The sequence below is a fragment of the Seriola lalandi genome, unplaced genomic scaffold (genome assembly GCF_002814215.2).
Source record: "Seriola lalandi dorsalis isolate HSWRI2012SDOR001 ecotype SW California unplaced genomic scaffold, Sedor1 jcf7180002054875, whole genome shotgun sequence".
In the NCBI taxonomy this organism is placed as follows: domain Eukaryota; kingdom Metazoa; phylum Chordata; class Actinopteri; order Carangiformes; family Carangidae; genus Seriola; species Seriola lalandi.
In genome coordinates this window covers 308,358-323,956 of record NW_019525428.1, presented here as the reverse complement: position 1 = coordinate 323,956, position 15,599 = coordinate 308,358, and the positions used below count along the sequence as shown (strand labels likewise).

The following is a 15,599-nucleotide window of genomic DNA, read 5'->3' as shown; positions in this document are numbered from 1 at the left end:
CTCACCTTCCTCTTGGCCACGCTGCTGTGGTACTCCGCTCTCTCCTGCAGCAGCTGCTGAGTGATGGTTTCTCTCTCCTCCTCCAGGCTGCTCTCTCTCTCCAGCTGCTGAAACTCCAGGTCCTCAAACTTTTTGGTTCCTGCTTCCAACGTCTCTCCATCCTGATAAAGGCCCGCACACACACACACACACACACACACACACACGTTATCAGCGGTTGCATCATATAAAACAGAAAAAACAAACTAGTTACAATGCTCATTTTAAAGCCATCCACTGTCCTCAGACAAGCGTGACTGCTAACAGCAAAGCGGCAACACCGTGAACGTCTGTATCTGAAACGCCTTTCCAACATGGCTGCAGCTCGTTTTGTGGGGGACAACTAAAAGCACAGCGCGCTCAGTCAAGCAGACTGCCATGAAGAACATGCTCCTACTGCAGCACAGCCACTGGTGTGTGGTACTGTAGAGTACAGGAGGAAGAGGAGGGTCACATACACTGAAAAACCATATTTAAAACTGAGAGATTTATGGTAAAAATCTGATTTGATTCTTCACTTTGTCACTATAACTCTTCTCTGCTGCTACAGAATAAACATCAACAATCCTCCAAACACTATATGGAAAAATTCTTAACAAAACATATGTATTAACATATCTGCACTGAAAACACTACATAATATAAAAACAGTATATAAATACATATTCTACTGTGTATTCCAGAGGTGTTCTGTCTGTCCTTCTCTATGTAGCTGCTGACAGGTTCAAGTTTTACAGCTGTTCTGTCGTCAGCAGAGCGATGAGTGTTGGTCTGTGGCCCGGTTCAGACCTGGTGTTAACATGTGTCTTCAGTGATCCGATCACAAGTGGTCAGCTCTAAGTACATCAGTTCACGCCTGGCTTTTAAAATGCATCTCACCATCCGTCTCGAGTGACCACATGTGATCGGATCTCCCTTCCCTGCTCTATATGTAAACATGTATGTGTGGTTGTTTTTAGCCACGGGTCTGTTGTCAGTGTGTGTGTGTATGTGAGTGAATTATTGCGCTGCTCACAGCTCTACAGAAATAAGGTTTTATCCATTTGAAATAGTAAAATATTTTCAGTTCAGTATAAACTGTGTTGAGACTAATCACACGGTGGCAGAGGACGTCAGTAGAGTAGGCGGCCCAGGAGCGATACATGTTCACACTGCTAAAAGGTTGTGGTCTAGATCACCTCAGTGCTTCTTGGGTGCGTTCACACCTGAACTTAGAGCTGTCCACTTGTTATCGGATCACCTGAGACACACGTTAATATCAGGTCTTGAACAGGGCCTGTGTAGCACCCTTGAACCAACAGCCTCCAGTGTAAATTCACTGATGCAGTCTGGGGTGAAAATGATTTATTTTTGCAAATGATCAAAACAAAATGTCTTAAAATGTCAAACACCAGAGCACAAATTGCAAAAGTTTTTACACTTTCATCGACTCTATCTTGAGATGTATTTCTGCTGTCCTGATGGAAGCTGGAACTCCCTCATGTCCATCATAAAATTCAGTACAATCAGATCTCAAACTTCATTCCTCTCTGATTGTGAGCCTTACTAGTTACTTACAATAATTAAAGGGCTCCTGCTTCACCTGGAGCTTGACACAGTATCAATTGACAACTGATGAGATATTTAAACCAATAAACACAGTCTACATTAATTATTCTACTGTTTTTTTCTTGTTTACCTTCATGATAAGTAATAAACAAAATGCACAGTCTGACTCTAAACAAAACAACAGCATTAATCCACATAGAGAAGTCACAGGATGAGAGCGAGGACAGACAGAGAATGGATCTAGTCAGGGCCTATGTTAATTGATTAGTGAGGAGTTATATAAATTATGTGAGCCACGACAAATCGCAGAAGAGATGCAGATCAGATTCACACATGCAGCAGCAGCAGCAGCAGCAGCAGCAGCAGCGGCGGCGGCGGCGGCGGCAACAGCAGCAGCAGCAGCGAGGGTCGTGTCACATGACCAACACTTTTAACCAAAATGCATCACTAACAGCTGAAGTGACCGGGGGCCATTTGTTTGCCCCCGTGTCAACGCGAAGGCTCTGGTGGCGTGTAGGTGTGGCGTGGAGGAGGGAGAATTCCTGCACGTCTGTGAGGGGCACTGAGGGGGATTCTCGTAAATACACACAGTGCGTGTGTGTGTGCATGTTGCAGACCACTGCCAAAGGGTTAAAGGTCACAATAGCACCATGTGTGCTGGTAGTGTGTGTGTGCCGAGTGGTGGCACATATACGGTCCAACACAGAGAGAAGTAACTACAGAAGTTTTCCGTGTGTCTTTCCACGATCAATACTTACATCAATAAGTGATATAATAAACTGTAAATGCTGTTTTTAGGGGTTCTATTGTTTTTGGGCTGTATCAAATGCTTTACTGACTGTTTAGCGTGGTTACTTGTCATTGTTGTTATTATCCTTATTAGTAGTTTTACTGTTGTTCGTATTTGTCGTTATTTTCTCGTTCCCTCTTATGTTCACTTGAGTCGACCCCAGGAAGAGTAGTTGCTACCTTGGTAGTGGCTAAAGGGGATCCAAATAAATAAATAAAGAAGACTAGAAAGAAGGTAACTCTGTGGCTGCAGGTCAGGAGGAACTGGGTTGGAGCTTCAGGGGAAGGCTAATGCAAACTAGAGTCTGTAGGTGAGGGGGTGGTGGTCTAGGTGCTTCTGCTCGATTGACGACCCACCCTTTTGAGCTGTTCCTGCAACTGTTCTCGCAGGGACTCGGGACAGTTATGAAGCTGGTTCTTCAGCTCAGCGTAGCCCTCCTGGAGGCTCTGCAGGGCCCGGCGCTCGGCCTCAACATTAGCCCTCTCCTAGAAAGACATGACACACACCCAAACATAGGATGGATGGGTGAGGGGAGAGAAAGAGAGAGAGAGAAACACACTTCTCAAAATCCACGCCATGCAAATAAAAAAAAAGCTGCGAGGTGTTAGCAACAGACACGTCGTGATTGATCTTTAGAGCTCAGCAGAGCACAGGAAGTAGGTACTAAACCTTTGGGATGAAATGATGAATGGGTGCTCATGGGTAACAGGAGACATTTTGTGGTTCCAGTCTTATTTATAATCCATAAATCAAATGAGAACAAACCTAGAACTTGCTAAAATGAACCATTCATTTTGTCACTGAAGGTTAAAAATCCTCAGAGAACCGACATAATCTCCAACAGGTAGAACTTCAATAAACTGTGAGAAAATTGCCTCATAATTTACATGAAATTTAACGGCCCCAGATCATTTATAAAGTCACAGCTGAGCAATAACGTGACAGTAGTGACACTGTCTCAGTTAGAGTACAGTAGCTTCTCCAGTTAAAGTACAGAAGCAGCGTCTCTCCTGGGTGCTGCTCTAGTTTCAAACTCAGGAATCAATAACTACTAACTTTGCTGTTTCTGGAACAAAGGTGGTTTTACAGTTTCACCTTATACCCTCTGTGTTTTGATGTGGGAAGGCAGACAGGTCCTCGAGGACTGACAGCATAAACAGGAGACTCGCTTCTCTGTTGTTTCTGTTCGGAACTGAGAGGAAGCTTGGAGCAGTGATGTCTCTTTTATAACATAATGCCAGAAAATGTTTTTGTCAGTTGTAGAAACACTGTTTAATTAAGGATTTATAAACTGAACAAAAATATAAATGCAACACTTTTATCTTTAGTCACATTTTTAATGAGTTGAAATAAAAGATCTAAGATTTTTTCTACACACAGTTGGATGATTTCTCTTAAATTAGTTCACTAATGTGTCAATGAGCAACTCCCCTTTGACAAGATCATCCATCCACCTGACAGGTGTGGCATATCCAGATGTGGATTATTGCACAGGTGTACCTTGGGCCGGTCACAATAAAAGGCCACTCTAAAACTTGCTATCGATTTGGGATTATTATATAGTAAATGAAATTGATCATTATTATCATCATCTTATTAATTATTTTAACCATTGCTGCCTGGACATAAATAACTAAGTAGTTTACGATTTTCCCACTGACAAATCTAGACTGAACTTTACAGCTAAATGTTCGATTAAAAGCTTAATTACTAAGATTATTTACTGCCATTGGGTCTTATCAGTTTATCACACATAAGCCCCATTACTAGTAACAGGAAGTGACATCACACCCGCTGCGAGCTACAAACACTTCACCTAAGTGACGCTAGCTAGCTTTGAAGATGCTAAAAAGTAAAAACAGCCGTTAGTGCATATTTAGCCGGTGTTTGACTAACATACAGTCGGGGCTCCCATTTATTTCCGTCCTGCCCCCGGCTTCACGTTTATTATTATCCAACTCTTAGCAATGAGCCAACAGACACTTGAAACCTTTGCTCCGCCGGTGTTGAATCCCAAACCCTTAAGCTTTAGCTACAGACGAACCAAGCTAGCAAGCGACTGAACCAAACCTGCCAACTCATGTTTCGACAGTTTAAAACATGCAGACAAAACGTAACAGGGTCCTGAGGCGTGACGTGACCCTCTAGTTTTATTTCTGTGTGTTGCATTTATATTTTTGTTCAGTTTATATTTATCTGCTAATTTTACCAACATTTTCAAGTCAATGAAGATCCAGTTTCCTGAGACGGACTTCCACATAAACTGACATTTTCTTGGTCATAATGAGACACAAAATTCAAAGACAGGAAACACGGAGACATCTGACCAAAGCAATTATTCCTGGTTCACTTTTTGTTGCAGACAAAAACTTTAAACCTTTACAAGAGCTGATTTTAACAATTTCACAACAAAAACTCAAGACACTAAGCAGGTAAATGTGTTTTCTCTACACGTCCTGTCATTCCTGTAAGTGTTAAGTGTTGGATGTAGGTAAAAGAAAAAAAAAAAGGAACTCCTTTAACCCGCTACAGAGGACATGCTACAGCTACTGGAACAACTTCATTTATACGTCTCTTGCAAGAACCCGTGCACTACAGAACCAAAGACTACAGATCCCACACAGCCACTGGAGGGCAGGTGTCCTGGCCTACAGGGGGGTCTGTCATGCAGACAGTGAAGAAGAAGAAGAAGGAGGAGGAGGGGAGCGAAGTGGATCAGATTCAGTGACTTGAAGTGCTGAGGAGGCAGAGAGAGGATTAGAGGTTAATGGATGTCAGTTAGTTAGCGAGGAGGAGTCGAGCTGAGGAGGAAACAGGTGAGAACTGACAAAACACTAAGTTGAAAACATGCGAGAGAGAGAGAGAGAGAAAAAACACCCGAGGAGGTAAATCCAGTCCTTTATTTCCTCAAACTCTCTAATCATCTGTGCAGTAAATTCAACTCTGCAGGAAACAAACAGGAAACTGACTTATGTAGGGAAGAACATGTAGAGGATGTAAGAGACCAAAAGAGTATGTTTAGAAGATTGTAAAAGAAACAAAAAACACAGGCAGTGAGTGTGTGTGATTTCTAAGTGTCAGATAATGTTACAAAACCCTCAGCAAATACCTGAATCCTATACAAAACATTTCAAACGCTCTCTCTACCTTGTCTTTTTCCCTCTGGATGGCGCTCTCCAGCTCGTCCAGCTTGTGCTGCAGCTGAGTGATGATGTCCGTCTCAGCCTCCATCTGGTCGAGCTCCGCCTGCCTCTCGCCCTGCAGCAAGGCGCGCTCCATCTCCGCCTGGAAGAGCACAACAAACAGCAGCCTGAGCTCCAGTCCTCCACAGACGCACATGACCACACAGTTAAAATACTGTCAACTGTGTTGACCCGAGTCTGGACTGGTTTCAGAATAAATCAAACGATATTCCACCAGCCTCCACTTCCTGTATGCTACCTCTTGTTTGGACTCCTGCAGCTGCTGCTCCAGCTCAGTCAGTCGAGTTTTGAGCTCGTCGATCCGAGCCAGAACACGAACCCGCTCGTCCACCAGGTAACCCAGCTCCAGACGACCTGCGCTGCCTGAGCTGGAGTCCTCGTGCTGCGTGGGGGAGGGAACAGAGGAGATCAGGCTTTCAAGAAAGGAAGTGAAGTCAGGGGGGGAAGGGAAGGACACACCTCTCCATTACCTGTGAGATATTTCATCAGGCCTGAACTTTATCCTTGTTGTACTGAGCCAACTTCATCTATTTACACACAAGTTTCCATTAATTTACTTTTTTATTTTATGATCACTGAGGTTTCTGGTCTAAATGTCATTTCAGTGGATTTGAAAACAAAAAAAAAACAACAAAAAAAAACTTTTGTACATTCAAAAGTACAAAAGTTATTCATTCAAATGAATTCAAAATTGTAGGATAATGATAATGGCAGGTTATATGTAACAACAGAACAGAGGAAACTGAGGATAAATGGAGGTGATTGATTAATGTGGTTCATGCAGGTGACACAGTAAATTGTAACTGAAGCCCAAAAAAAGCCAATAAATGAGAATTAAAAAAGAGAGGGAGGTGCAGGAAGTAGCTGAGTGTGGGTTTGTGAAGTTAATGTTTTCATTTGCAGACTTTCCCTCACAAATACAAGAAATCAACATTTTATCAGTCGTGCATCTTAATGTTCAAACACAGACGTTATTGTACGATTAAACACGTTGTTCACTAAATTCTTCACCACAACGCTTCTGGGTTTGTTTTTCTTTTCTGGTCATGCAGGGTCACTGATGTGTGGGACATATGCAGTTCAACCTTACACAACATGCATGATGCTCACGTCACACGCATCCACGTGAGACAATATTCTACTTGATAAAAACATAACCTACACTTCCATGAATCTGTGACACTAATTTCTCCAAACATCCCCCAGTCTGACAGGGTTTTATCTAAGGAGCAGATTCATAAAGAAACCTCTTGTTCGGCCTGTAAATGTGCTTTATAACAGTTTACACCGGGAGTTTCAGTCATCGGCTGCAGGTTCTCAGTCTGATTCTGAATTCTTCCTTTTACTATTTTTTCTTTTTTACAACAGTAAAAGATCATTATGATCCACTCTTCTATAATACTTGTACAATGGACTGTAATTTAGTCACATGTTAATATGCTGGCAGTACTTTGTAGTCATTTTGCTGCGTCTGATAAATGTGATAAATGATGTGTGCTCACTTTTGTTTTTCATGACTTGAAAGAGTAAAATATGGCGACAGTTTAAACCTGGCTTGATATGAACAGACACTTTCTGATATGTTTCTCCTAGTTTTAAACTTTTCCCTTCCTCAGGATCCCTCTGATTCCTCTCTCGGATCCGCAGACGTCACTTTAAGAACCGCTGGTTTAGAAAGAGCCGAGCGCGTTACTGGCACATGCTGGTTCCACGGCGGCATGCAGAGAGAGAGAGAGCGTCTTTTGATGGAGGACATGCATTCACTCTGACCTGTCTGTCTCCATTGTGCAGAGCTGATGCTGTGCTGAGAGCAGGAGACGTCCTCACCTCCTGATGAGTGCTCTCCGTACTACTACACTCCTCCTTCAGGTTCTCATCATCGCTCTCCCTCAGCCTCTGCGCCAGGCGGAGCGTTGCCGAGGACGGCGTCCCTCCCAGGACGTTCTCCATGGACGGTCTGCGCCCAGAGCCGTCTGCCAGCCCCCCGGGGAAACCCGTCCTCGCCGAGCCCAGAGGGTCCAGACCGGGGCTCTCTCCTTTGTTGTATTCAGCACAGAGGTTCAGGATGGTCTCTAGTCGCTGTCTCTCCTGCGGCAAAACACAAACACAATGAAACGTAGCTCATCACCAGACTCTTCCACATACATCAACCTAAGTGGTAAAAGAAATTGAAGGATTATTTACAGTATTTACAGTTTAAGATGTTTAGTAATGCAACACAATTACATTAGTAATATAAAGGAACAGGTGAGTATGATCATTGTCTTTTAGTTACGGCGCACCTGAGTCCTCGGCCAGGGGAGGGGCCGGGAGGCAGAGCGGAGCCACACAGTTTTGTTTTTTTCCCTCTCTGTCTCTCGTTCTTTGTTTATTCGTTTAATAACTTTGGAAATGGACATTGTTCTGTTTTCCTTTTTGTTTTTTTGTTTGTGTGTCGAAGTAAAGAGCTCAACTTTACCGAGTGGTCCGTGTGGATCTTCTGAAGTGGATTAAGGCGTGGCGACAAATTAGAGCATCAGGTTGAGGCTTCATTCATTGGAAACCTACAGTGAGCTTGTACTGGAACCACAGACTGTATATAGAACATAATGTAGAGTCTGAGTGAGGAGAAAGCTGCTTTTATTTATAATTACACTTTAAAGTAGTAAAAACCCGCCAAGCTACAGGCCTGATGTGATAGAGAATTTATCACTGTTATCTCACTTCCTGTGTCCAAGTGGTGCCTAAATACTCCTGCTGATGTGTTTGCATTGAAGCTAATGGCAGCTAATATTATAAATCCCACTGAATTTCATCATAACACTCTGAAAATGACACTAAATTACTCTGGTGCTGGTCGGTGACCCACTTCACCTCCTCACTGCTTCACCGGTTAACGCTTGACCGCAAAAGCTACACAGAGAGATGTTCTTTATTGGATTTGCCATCCAGCCTCAGTTTCAGTGAGAGCAGACACGAAGTCTGTCAGGACTCTTCTCACGTCTGAAACAACGCAGCCGTTCACACACTGCTCTCTCCTGGGTGCAGCCTGGGAGTCAGACTCTCTGACTGGTTGTCCAGCTGTCACTATGAGGGGTCAGCCCACCTATGGGGGCCCCCCCAGGCAGACCAGGCCAACGGAGTAACCTCTGAACTCTAAATGTCAGCTGCTGTCTGCTGTTGAACCGCTGGGCTGCAGACTCAGCGTCCCTGAGGTCTGCAGATCCACATCAGACACCAGATTCAGGAAGAACCGGCTCCTGTAGTCCAGGATCAGACTCTATCATGACTTCAGAGTCCAGCAGTGATATTTAAAAAGTCGGAAAATTAGCATTTGTGGCAATATTAAAGTGAAATAGGTTTTATTTGTCACATAGCAAGTAGTTATTGTAAGGGCTGATGTCAAAATTGCGATATGAGTCACATTTTTAGGGGCAATGGCCGTTTTTGCACTTCACTTTAACTGATAAAAATATAAAAATTACGACAATATGATTTTTGCTAGAGTCTTGTACCAAACACACACGTTCCCTCACGTCTGGAGAACATGATTTGTAGGTTGAGGCGTCTCTGCAGCGCCACATTGGTTCATTTATGGTCTGTCGTGACACATTTCACCTTCATCAAAATTGCAGCTCCTTGCGATTTGGATGTCACACTTGGCCATATTGCGATTTTGACAATATTTCAATTGATCGTTCTATCAGATATAATAACAATTCTTCTGGTTCAAAATTGTCAAATTTAAAAAAGACACTGACTGTTCACACTTATAATGGCGATTCAAACCAAAAGTATCACAATCAGCATTTAAACTTCACCTTACAGCCGTCAAACTATAACTCAGTAGAAACACACCTCCACAAAAATGAATGTGTTGCTCGTCGTTAGCGATGGATAAAGGTTTCGGAGCTAAAGAAGCACTTTGTTGCTTCATGCTCTTGTGACTGAGCTCAGGTCCAGTCTGTGTCTTGTTGTGTGGAGACACTTGGCAACACAAACTGTTCTCACCCACAAACAACCTCCCCCTGGTGCCTCCGCTCCCTCAGACTGCAGTTTCCCACTGAGGGAGCATCTGCCTGATTAGGAGCTGTAGTTTTTAACCTGTAATCTGGGACCAGTTAGCTTTTAAGTGAGTGGGTGGGAGTAAAACACCCCTTTAGGCTGTAGAACAGAGCAGAGCGGCGTATTCACAAGAAAAAGAGGCAAAACTTCAAACGTTTTCTGGCAAAGTCTACGACTACTCCCGAGTCCTCCCACTCAACATCTGCTCGAACGTACACACAGATTAGACCACTCAGCGTTCTGACGCCCGTCTCGTCTTTGTCAGGAGAGCTGACTGAGAGCCAGCGGTATCGTTGTGACTGCCAGACGGCCTTCGGGCTACCGAACCTGTGCGGTGGATGAGCGGCGGGATCACACACAGATCTCACAGCATTAAATGTGTTTGCTCTCAACATAAATCAACTTGATGCAGCGTCACATTCGGCGGCTGACATATGACAAATTATGCTCCTGATCAGCTGCGCGTTGACAGATTAACGCGAATCCCATAATTTCTGCGTTTTCTTCACGTGGGTCTTTTAAACGTCAGAGGAATTTTTACGATCGGTGGCTGTTTATAAACCTCCGGGTCTCTCTGTAGATATCAGCCCCTCAGGGCTCTCGGAGCTGCGAAGGAACACGGTGGTACGACGGGTCAGTGTGTTAATCCAAACCTTTAAACCAGATGGCTTGTCCCAGTTGGAAACAAACAGCTTCTGGCGTGAAGAACAGATATTTCCACAATTGTTCAATGAGCTGATGCAGTTGTAGGCGTGTTAGAGAAACATGTTCCTACGTCCCAAAATATAGCAAATAGCTTTTTCTTTCTTTTAAATCAACTTCTTGAGCCTTTAACAAGAGGCTTTTCAGGATCATTAACCTTGAAGACAAGAAATAAAACAAATGAAAATGTGGGTTTACTCACTCTCATGACGGACACTGTGGGGAGCAACAGATGAGGAACACATTCAAAACAAACCAACCTGGCCAAGAGGCACATGAACAAATACTGGCCTTTGAAAGCTAGTAACACCCACAAACCACCACTATCACCACCACAACAACCCCCCCATCAACCCCCAACATCCCCCCATCCCCCCATCCCCCATCCTCCAGGAGGTTTGGAGGTGAACTCCACGGCAACATTCAGTCATTCAGCCAATATTGTCTGAAGCCTAAATACTGCCCGGGTCAAACTATCAGCTCCTACATCGCCTTATTGCTTTTTGTCAAAGCTGATCCGTGAACAGTTAAATCTGCCTCTGTGAGACCTGCTGTGTCCTCGCCAAGTCACGAGTCTGAAACCACCCGACAATGTGATAAACAAAAACACACACGGCCTCGGTTCAGCCGTGTTTTCTGAACATCCCCAGAGAAGCGCTGTAGTCTAATATCCACCTATGAACGCAGGTGTAAACATCACTGATTCTTCACTAATGCCAGTGTGTTGAACACACAGAACTTTAAAACAGAACCATCCGACTCTGTGTTTTCCAAAATATTACACAACAAATTAACAATTAACAAAAATGCGATAAAACCAGAACCAAGAGTTTTGTTCTCGTAAACATCCCGAGAGAAAAACAAAGCTGCCAAATCGAACAGCAGACTGTTAGAGATGCAACATTAGGCAGCTCGTGTAAATCCCACACACATGAGTTTTTATGAACCAAACAACCGTGTGGTTGTGGAGCGCCTGTTTCCCAGAGTTCACACATCCCACAGTCCTCCACGTCTCAGCTGGTGGGTGGCTCTCATGACGACTGGGTTCAATAAAGAGACACAGACACTGAAGCTGCTGATGATGATGATGATGTTTCTTTGAAATGTGGATGAAAAAAAAAAAACTGTTCTTCATGTGGAAATTCAATCTTTTCTGTCTCTATCTTTAGGCAGGTGACAGGTGACAGCAGAACAACGACTTCTCAAAGTTAAAGTGAGACTATGTGCTGTATTATTTAATTCATCCCCAGATTGGAAAGTAAAGGGATTGTCCATAATAACAAAACAACATATAAAAGTCCGCTGCAACAGTAATAAGCTCGTTTACGTTCTTATATCCCTGTTTTTGCATTTTGACTGAACTTCTGATGAACTGAATTTGAATAAACTTTATTTATTTACTAATAGTGACAAAAACTAATATTCAAGTGTTTAATACAACTGATCTGTTGATAAATAAAGGGCCAACCAAAAGTGATGCTCTTGAAGATGAAACCTATAAGACAGTTTCAGAAAGTTTAATCTAAAGTTGTGTCGTCACATCGGACCAGCAGCAGAACGAGGATCCTTTAAACTGCATTTTTCATCTTTTAAACAGTTTTTTGCTTTAAACTCACTCTGGAGGGTCAATAAGTCGACGGTTCAGCCTCCTCTTTGTAGGACTTTAATGGGGTGCAAAGTTGTTGTTTTGTTAAACACAACAAAACATTTTCGCCGTTGAACGTGCAGCAGTTTGGAATAATCCCGTGAGTTCACGCTCCTATAGAGCGCAGACAGTTTTTCTAATGTGACATCCTACATCTCACTCTGTCGGTTTTCCCTCATTTAGTCACTTTACTCTCTAGGTGTTTTCATCCTCCCAGCAGTCAGCATCTCTTCCTTGCGTCTCCCTCTCTCCCCTGAGAGCCCTTTAATGTCTCTCCCTCCTCCTCCCTGTGCTCCCCGGGGGACGTTCCCTGTCTGCGCACCTTTGATCAGAGCGGTTACTTTTTAACCGTGCAGCTGTATTTTTTCTTTGCCGCGTTCACCTATGTCGCAGGTGTAAACAGAAATCTCACGTGCATAGCGTTTCAAGAGTAAAGGTTGAACAAAGCCTTCATCTCCACACACATCTGCAGGCGGAGGTGAAGATTCACACTCAGCGTCTCTTAAACAAACCCCATTCACCATCAGACTCTGATCCTCGGAGGCTTCATCATGTTCAGGTCCCAGAGGAGGAACAAACAGATGATCCTAACAAGAAATATAATGTTTCTATTTTATTTTCCTGCTTTTTTTTTAATTCTTTTCTTTTTTTCCCTCCCTTGAGGAACTCGTGAGCATCAAAGCCAGGCAGAGGGAACGGGACACACAGGCTCTCCAGCGGCAGCCAACCTCACTGGATAATAAGCTTGGTGGTCCTTCATGTTGGCGTCGCTGGCACCGATCTCGAGATGAAATTACGGAGTTGTTGCTCCCGGTGGGGGCGGCTGGCATCTAAACCGCTGAAGCCTCCTCTTCAAGTGGGATCCAAGCCCCGGAGGCGTCTCTCAAAGTGAAGACCAAGGCTCCAGTTTATCACGTCAAACACTTTGAGCGCAGAGATGAGAACATCAAAGACGAAATACACTGATTAAAGCCTAGATGGGAGTCTCATTTTTATATCCTCCAAACACTGCTGGGGATAATAAACAGGATTATGGCTCCATTACTGAGATGGGACGGAGATAAGACAAGAGTCTCAAAGATGAGCAGCCAGTTCAATCAGCTTCTGTAAAGTTAAATAATTTGCTGTGAACAAGAAACTATGAGATGAAATAAAAGTCAACAACATGTGGTTGGTACAGTAGTGAACCACTGCACTGAATATCCATGTGAGACTGTTTAGCCAGAGGAGATTTATACTGAGCATGCCAGCCAAAGTAAACAGCAGCACCAAGCACACAGCTGCCAGGAGCTACAGCAGCCTGGTTTCCAAAGAGTTCAATGCGAATTACAACGCAATACTATGAGACGTTTCACTCAAAAGCTCAAACGTCACCTTCATGGTTCAATCAGAGGGTCAACAAAGTCATTAGGGTTCATCCTCTGGGGGACGGTAAATGTTAATACATGTTGAAATATTTCTGTCTGGACCGAAGTGACGAACTGAAATAGAGACATGCCACTAGTGTAGATTTAAATCCCAAACATTTTCTGAATCTGGTGCATTTTTACCTTTAAAATCAGTATCAATTTAAAATGTTTGAGTTTTATTGTTGGTCCGACGAAGTAAACAATATGAAGACATGAGTCTTTCTGAACTTACAGACTAAACAATCATGAAAAACCACAATGGAAATACAGTAACACAGTGAATATGATATTTGATATACGAGGTGAAAAACAGCTCTGAATTTCGCAGCACTATTTTCCAAGTCAGTTTCCACACACTCTTCTGCTCCGTGTCCGTCTACTAAATTAGTCAAGTCATCCCCACAGCATGACCTGGTGACCTCTTCACCCGTCTCTGCAATAAGCTTAGTCCTTGGACAGTGTTTGAGCTGTATGATAAATCATTCTTTATTACATGTTCCCACTGGATCAATGTGTTCGCTCATTCATTTGTTTGAGACGTAGATTGAGACGTAGACTTGTATGTGCATGAAAAATGAAGCCACAGCCAGCAGCCGGTTAGCTTAGCTTAGCATAAAGACTGGAAACCGAGGGAAACAGCTAGCCTAGCTTTAGTCAAGGGTAATCTAACGAGCTGTAGCGACGCTGGAAGGTGGATTTTGTTGCCATCGGACAGAGTCAGGCTAGCTAGCTGTTTCCCATCTTCGCTATGCCTCTGGTGTTAGCGCTAATAGCTTCAGCTTAACACAAAGACATGAGAGCAACGGCGATCCTAGACACAGACCTAGACTAGCAAATGCCACAATTTACAAATGTCCCCTAAACACCTCACATGCATCAGTAGATGCTTGCTACAGCAGTGCACTCTATGTATAGTCTTTATGGGAGATTTAAGAGGGTTTATAGTTGTCATTGCAAAATGTACCAGTATGAGGGGCCATCAGGGGCCCCTTTTCACCTTGGGGGCCCCAAGGGGGAACTCCAAGCTAACTCCAGTCAAGAAAGTGAATCAGTGCTGAACTTTTCCTTCACATCTGACAAACTTATTCCTGTTTCAGAAGGTTTTTCAGTTTTAAAAGAATTTTCCAATTCTGGGTTCAGGGTTGGGGTTATGTAGAATTAATGAAATTTTGCACAAAATCTCAACAGCTTCGACTCAAAAACATCAGCTGAGACCAGATCCTTCCTCTCCTGCATGGTTAACAAAGAATCTTTACATCTCCAACATGATAACTGTTCCTGAAAACAGTTAATTTATTCATGTTTTGTTCTTTATTTACTAAGAGTCTTTGTTGTGTCACTTTTGAGAGCAGCTACTGAATACCTGCCTCTCAGGTTTACTACAGAGCTGAAGTTTCCCCTCAGTACATGTTATATCATGTCAGCAACCACAGTGTGAGTGCATGTAACATATTTCTAAAGCTTAGCTCATAAAATCCCACCGAAAGCAGCGTGAGGGCCTGAAAGCTCCCCTTGAGCTCGTAACCACACAGCATCACGCGTCATCAACAGGCCCTGAACAGTGCACATATTATCCACATCAAAACCAAAGAGCCCAACGCAGGAACATCCACCGTCTATTTAAAATCCAGACAGAGCAGAGCTTCGTTAATATTAGCAGCGGCATCAGTTACCTTCATGAGCGCCGCCACGCCGTTGAGAAAGACCGGCTTCTCTTTAGCCAGAGCGAGCATGTACACCACAGCCTGCTCCCTGCTCTGACCACGGCTCGGCCCCGGTACAGTCCCGCTGCCCCCCAGCACACGATACCGGTCCATGACACACACACACACACACACGCACACACACACACACAGGGTCCTGTCTCTTATACACATCTAGGCCACACTTTACGCCGCTACAGTTGTAGCATAAAGTCGTGCTGGTAGTAAAAAGGTAGTAAGAAGGTAGTAAAAAGGTAGTAAATTCATCCCTGAATCTCTGTAGACACCCTGATTAATAAGTAACTACAGATCATGATTTGCATATTTATTTCGTCATTTATTTAGCTACGCCAAAACAAATAGTTCCGCAACTGAGCTAGTGCTGGACTTTTGCTAAGCAACACATAAAACATTTTTCCTGACCTGTCAAATCGGCGCACTTGAAGGTGTGCACCGAAGTGTGCAGGCTTCTTTCCTTCCCTTCATCCTGACGACAACACATAGTCTAATACAAAT

The 15,599-nt window shown here is 43.6% G+C and overlaps 1 protein-coding gene across 7 annotated transcripts in view; it reads right to left on the bottom strand.

Annotated features, from left to right (window-relative positions):
* phldb1b (pleckstrin homology-like domain, family B, member 1b) overlaps positions 1 to 15,599 on the bottom strand; it is a 111,821-nt gene that overhangs the window by 21,988 nt on the left and 74,234 nt on the right. For all 7 annotated transcript variants that reach the window (XM_087179872.1, XM_087179873.1, XM_087179876.1 and 4 more), the window contains exons 7-11: positions 7,351 to 7,668; positions 5,819 to 5,962; positions 5,525 to 5,662; positions 2,734 to 2,862; positions 6 to 161 (exon numbers count right to left, since the gene is read on the bottom strand). In XM_087179872.1, the coding sequence (XP_087035998.1) occupies positions 6 to 161; positions 2,734 to 2,862; positions 5,525 to 5,662; positions 5,819 to 5,962; positions 7,351 to 7,668 (885 nt within the window). The remainder of the gene's footprint in view (positions 1 to 5; positions 162 to 2,733; positions 2,863 to 5,524; positions 5,663 to 5,818; positions 5,963 to 7,350; positions 7,669 to 15,599) is intronic.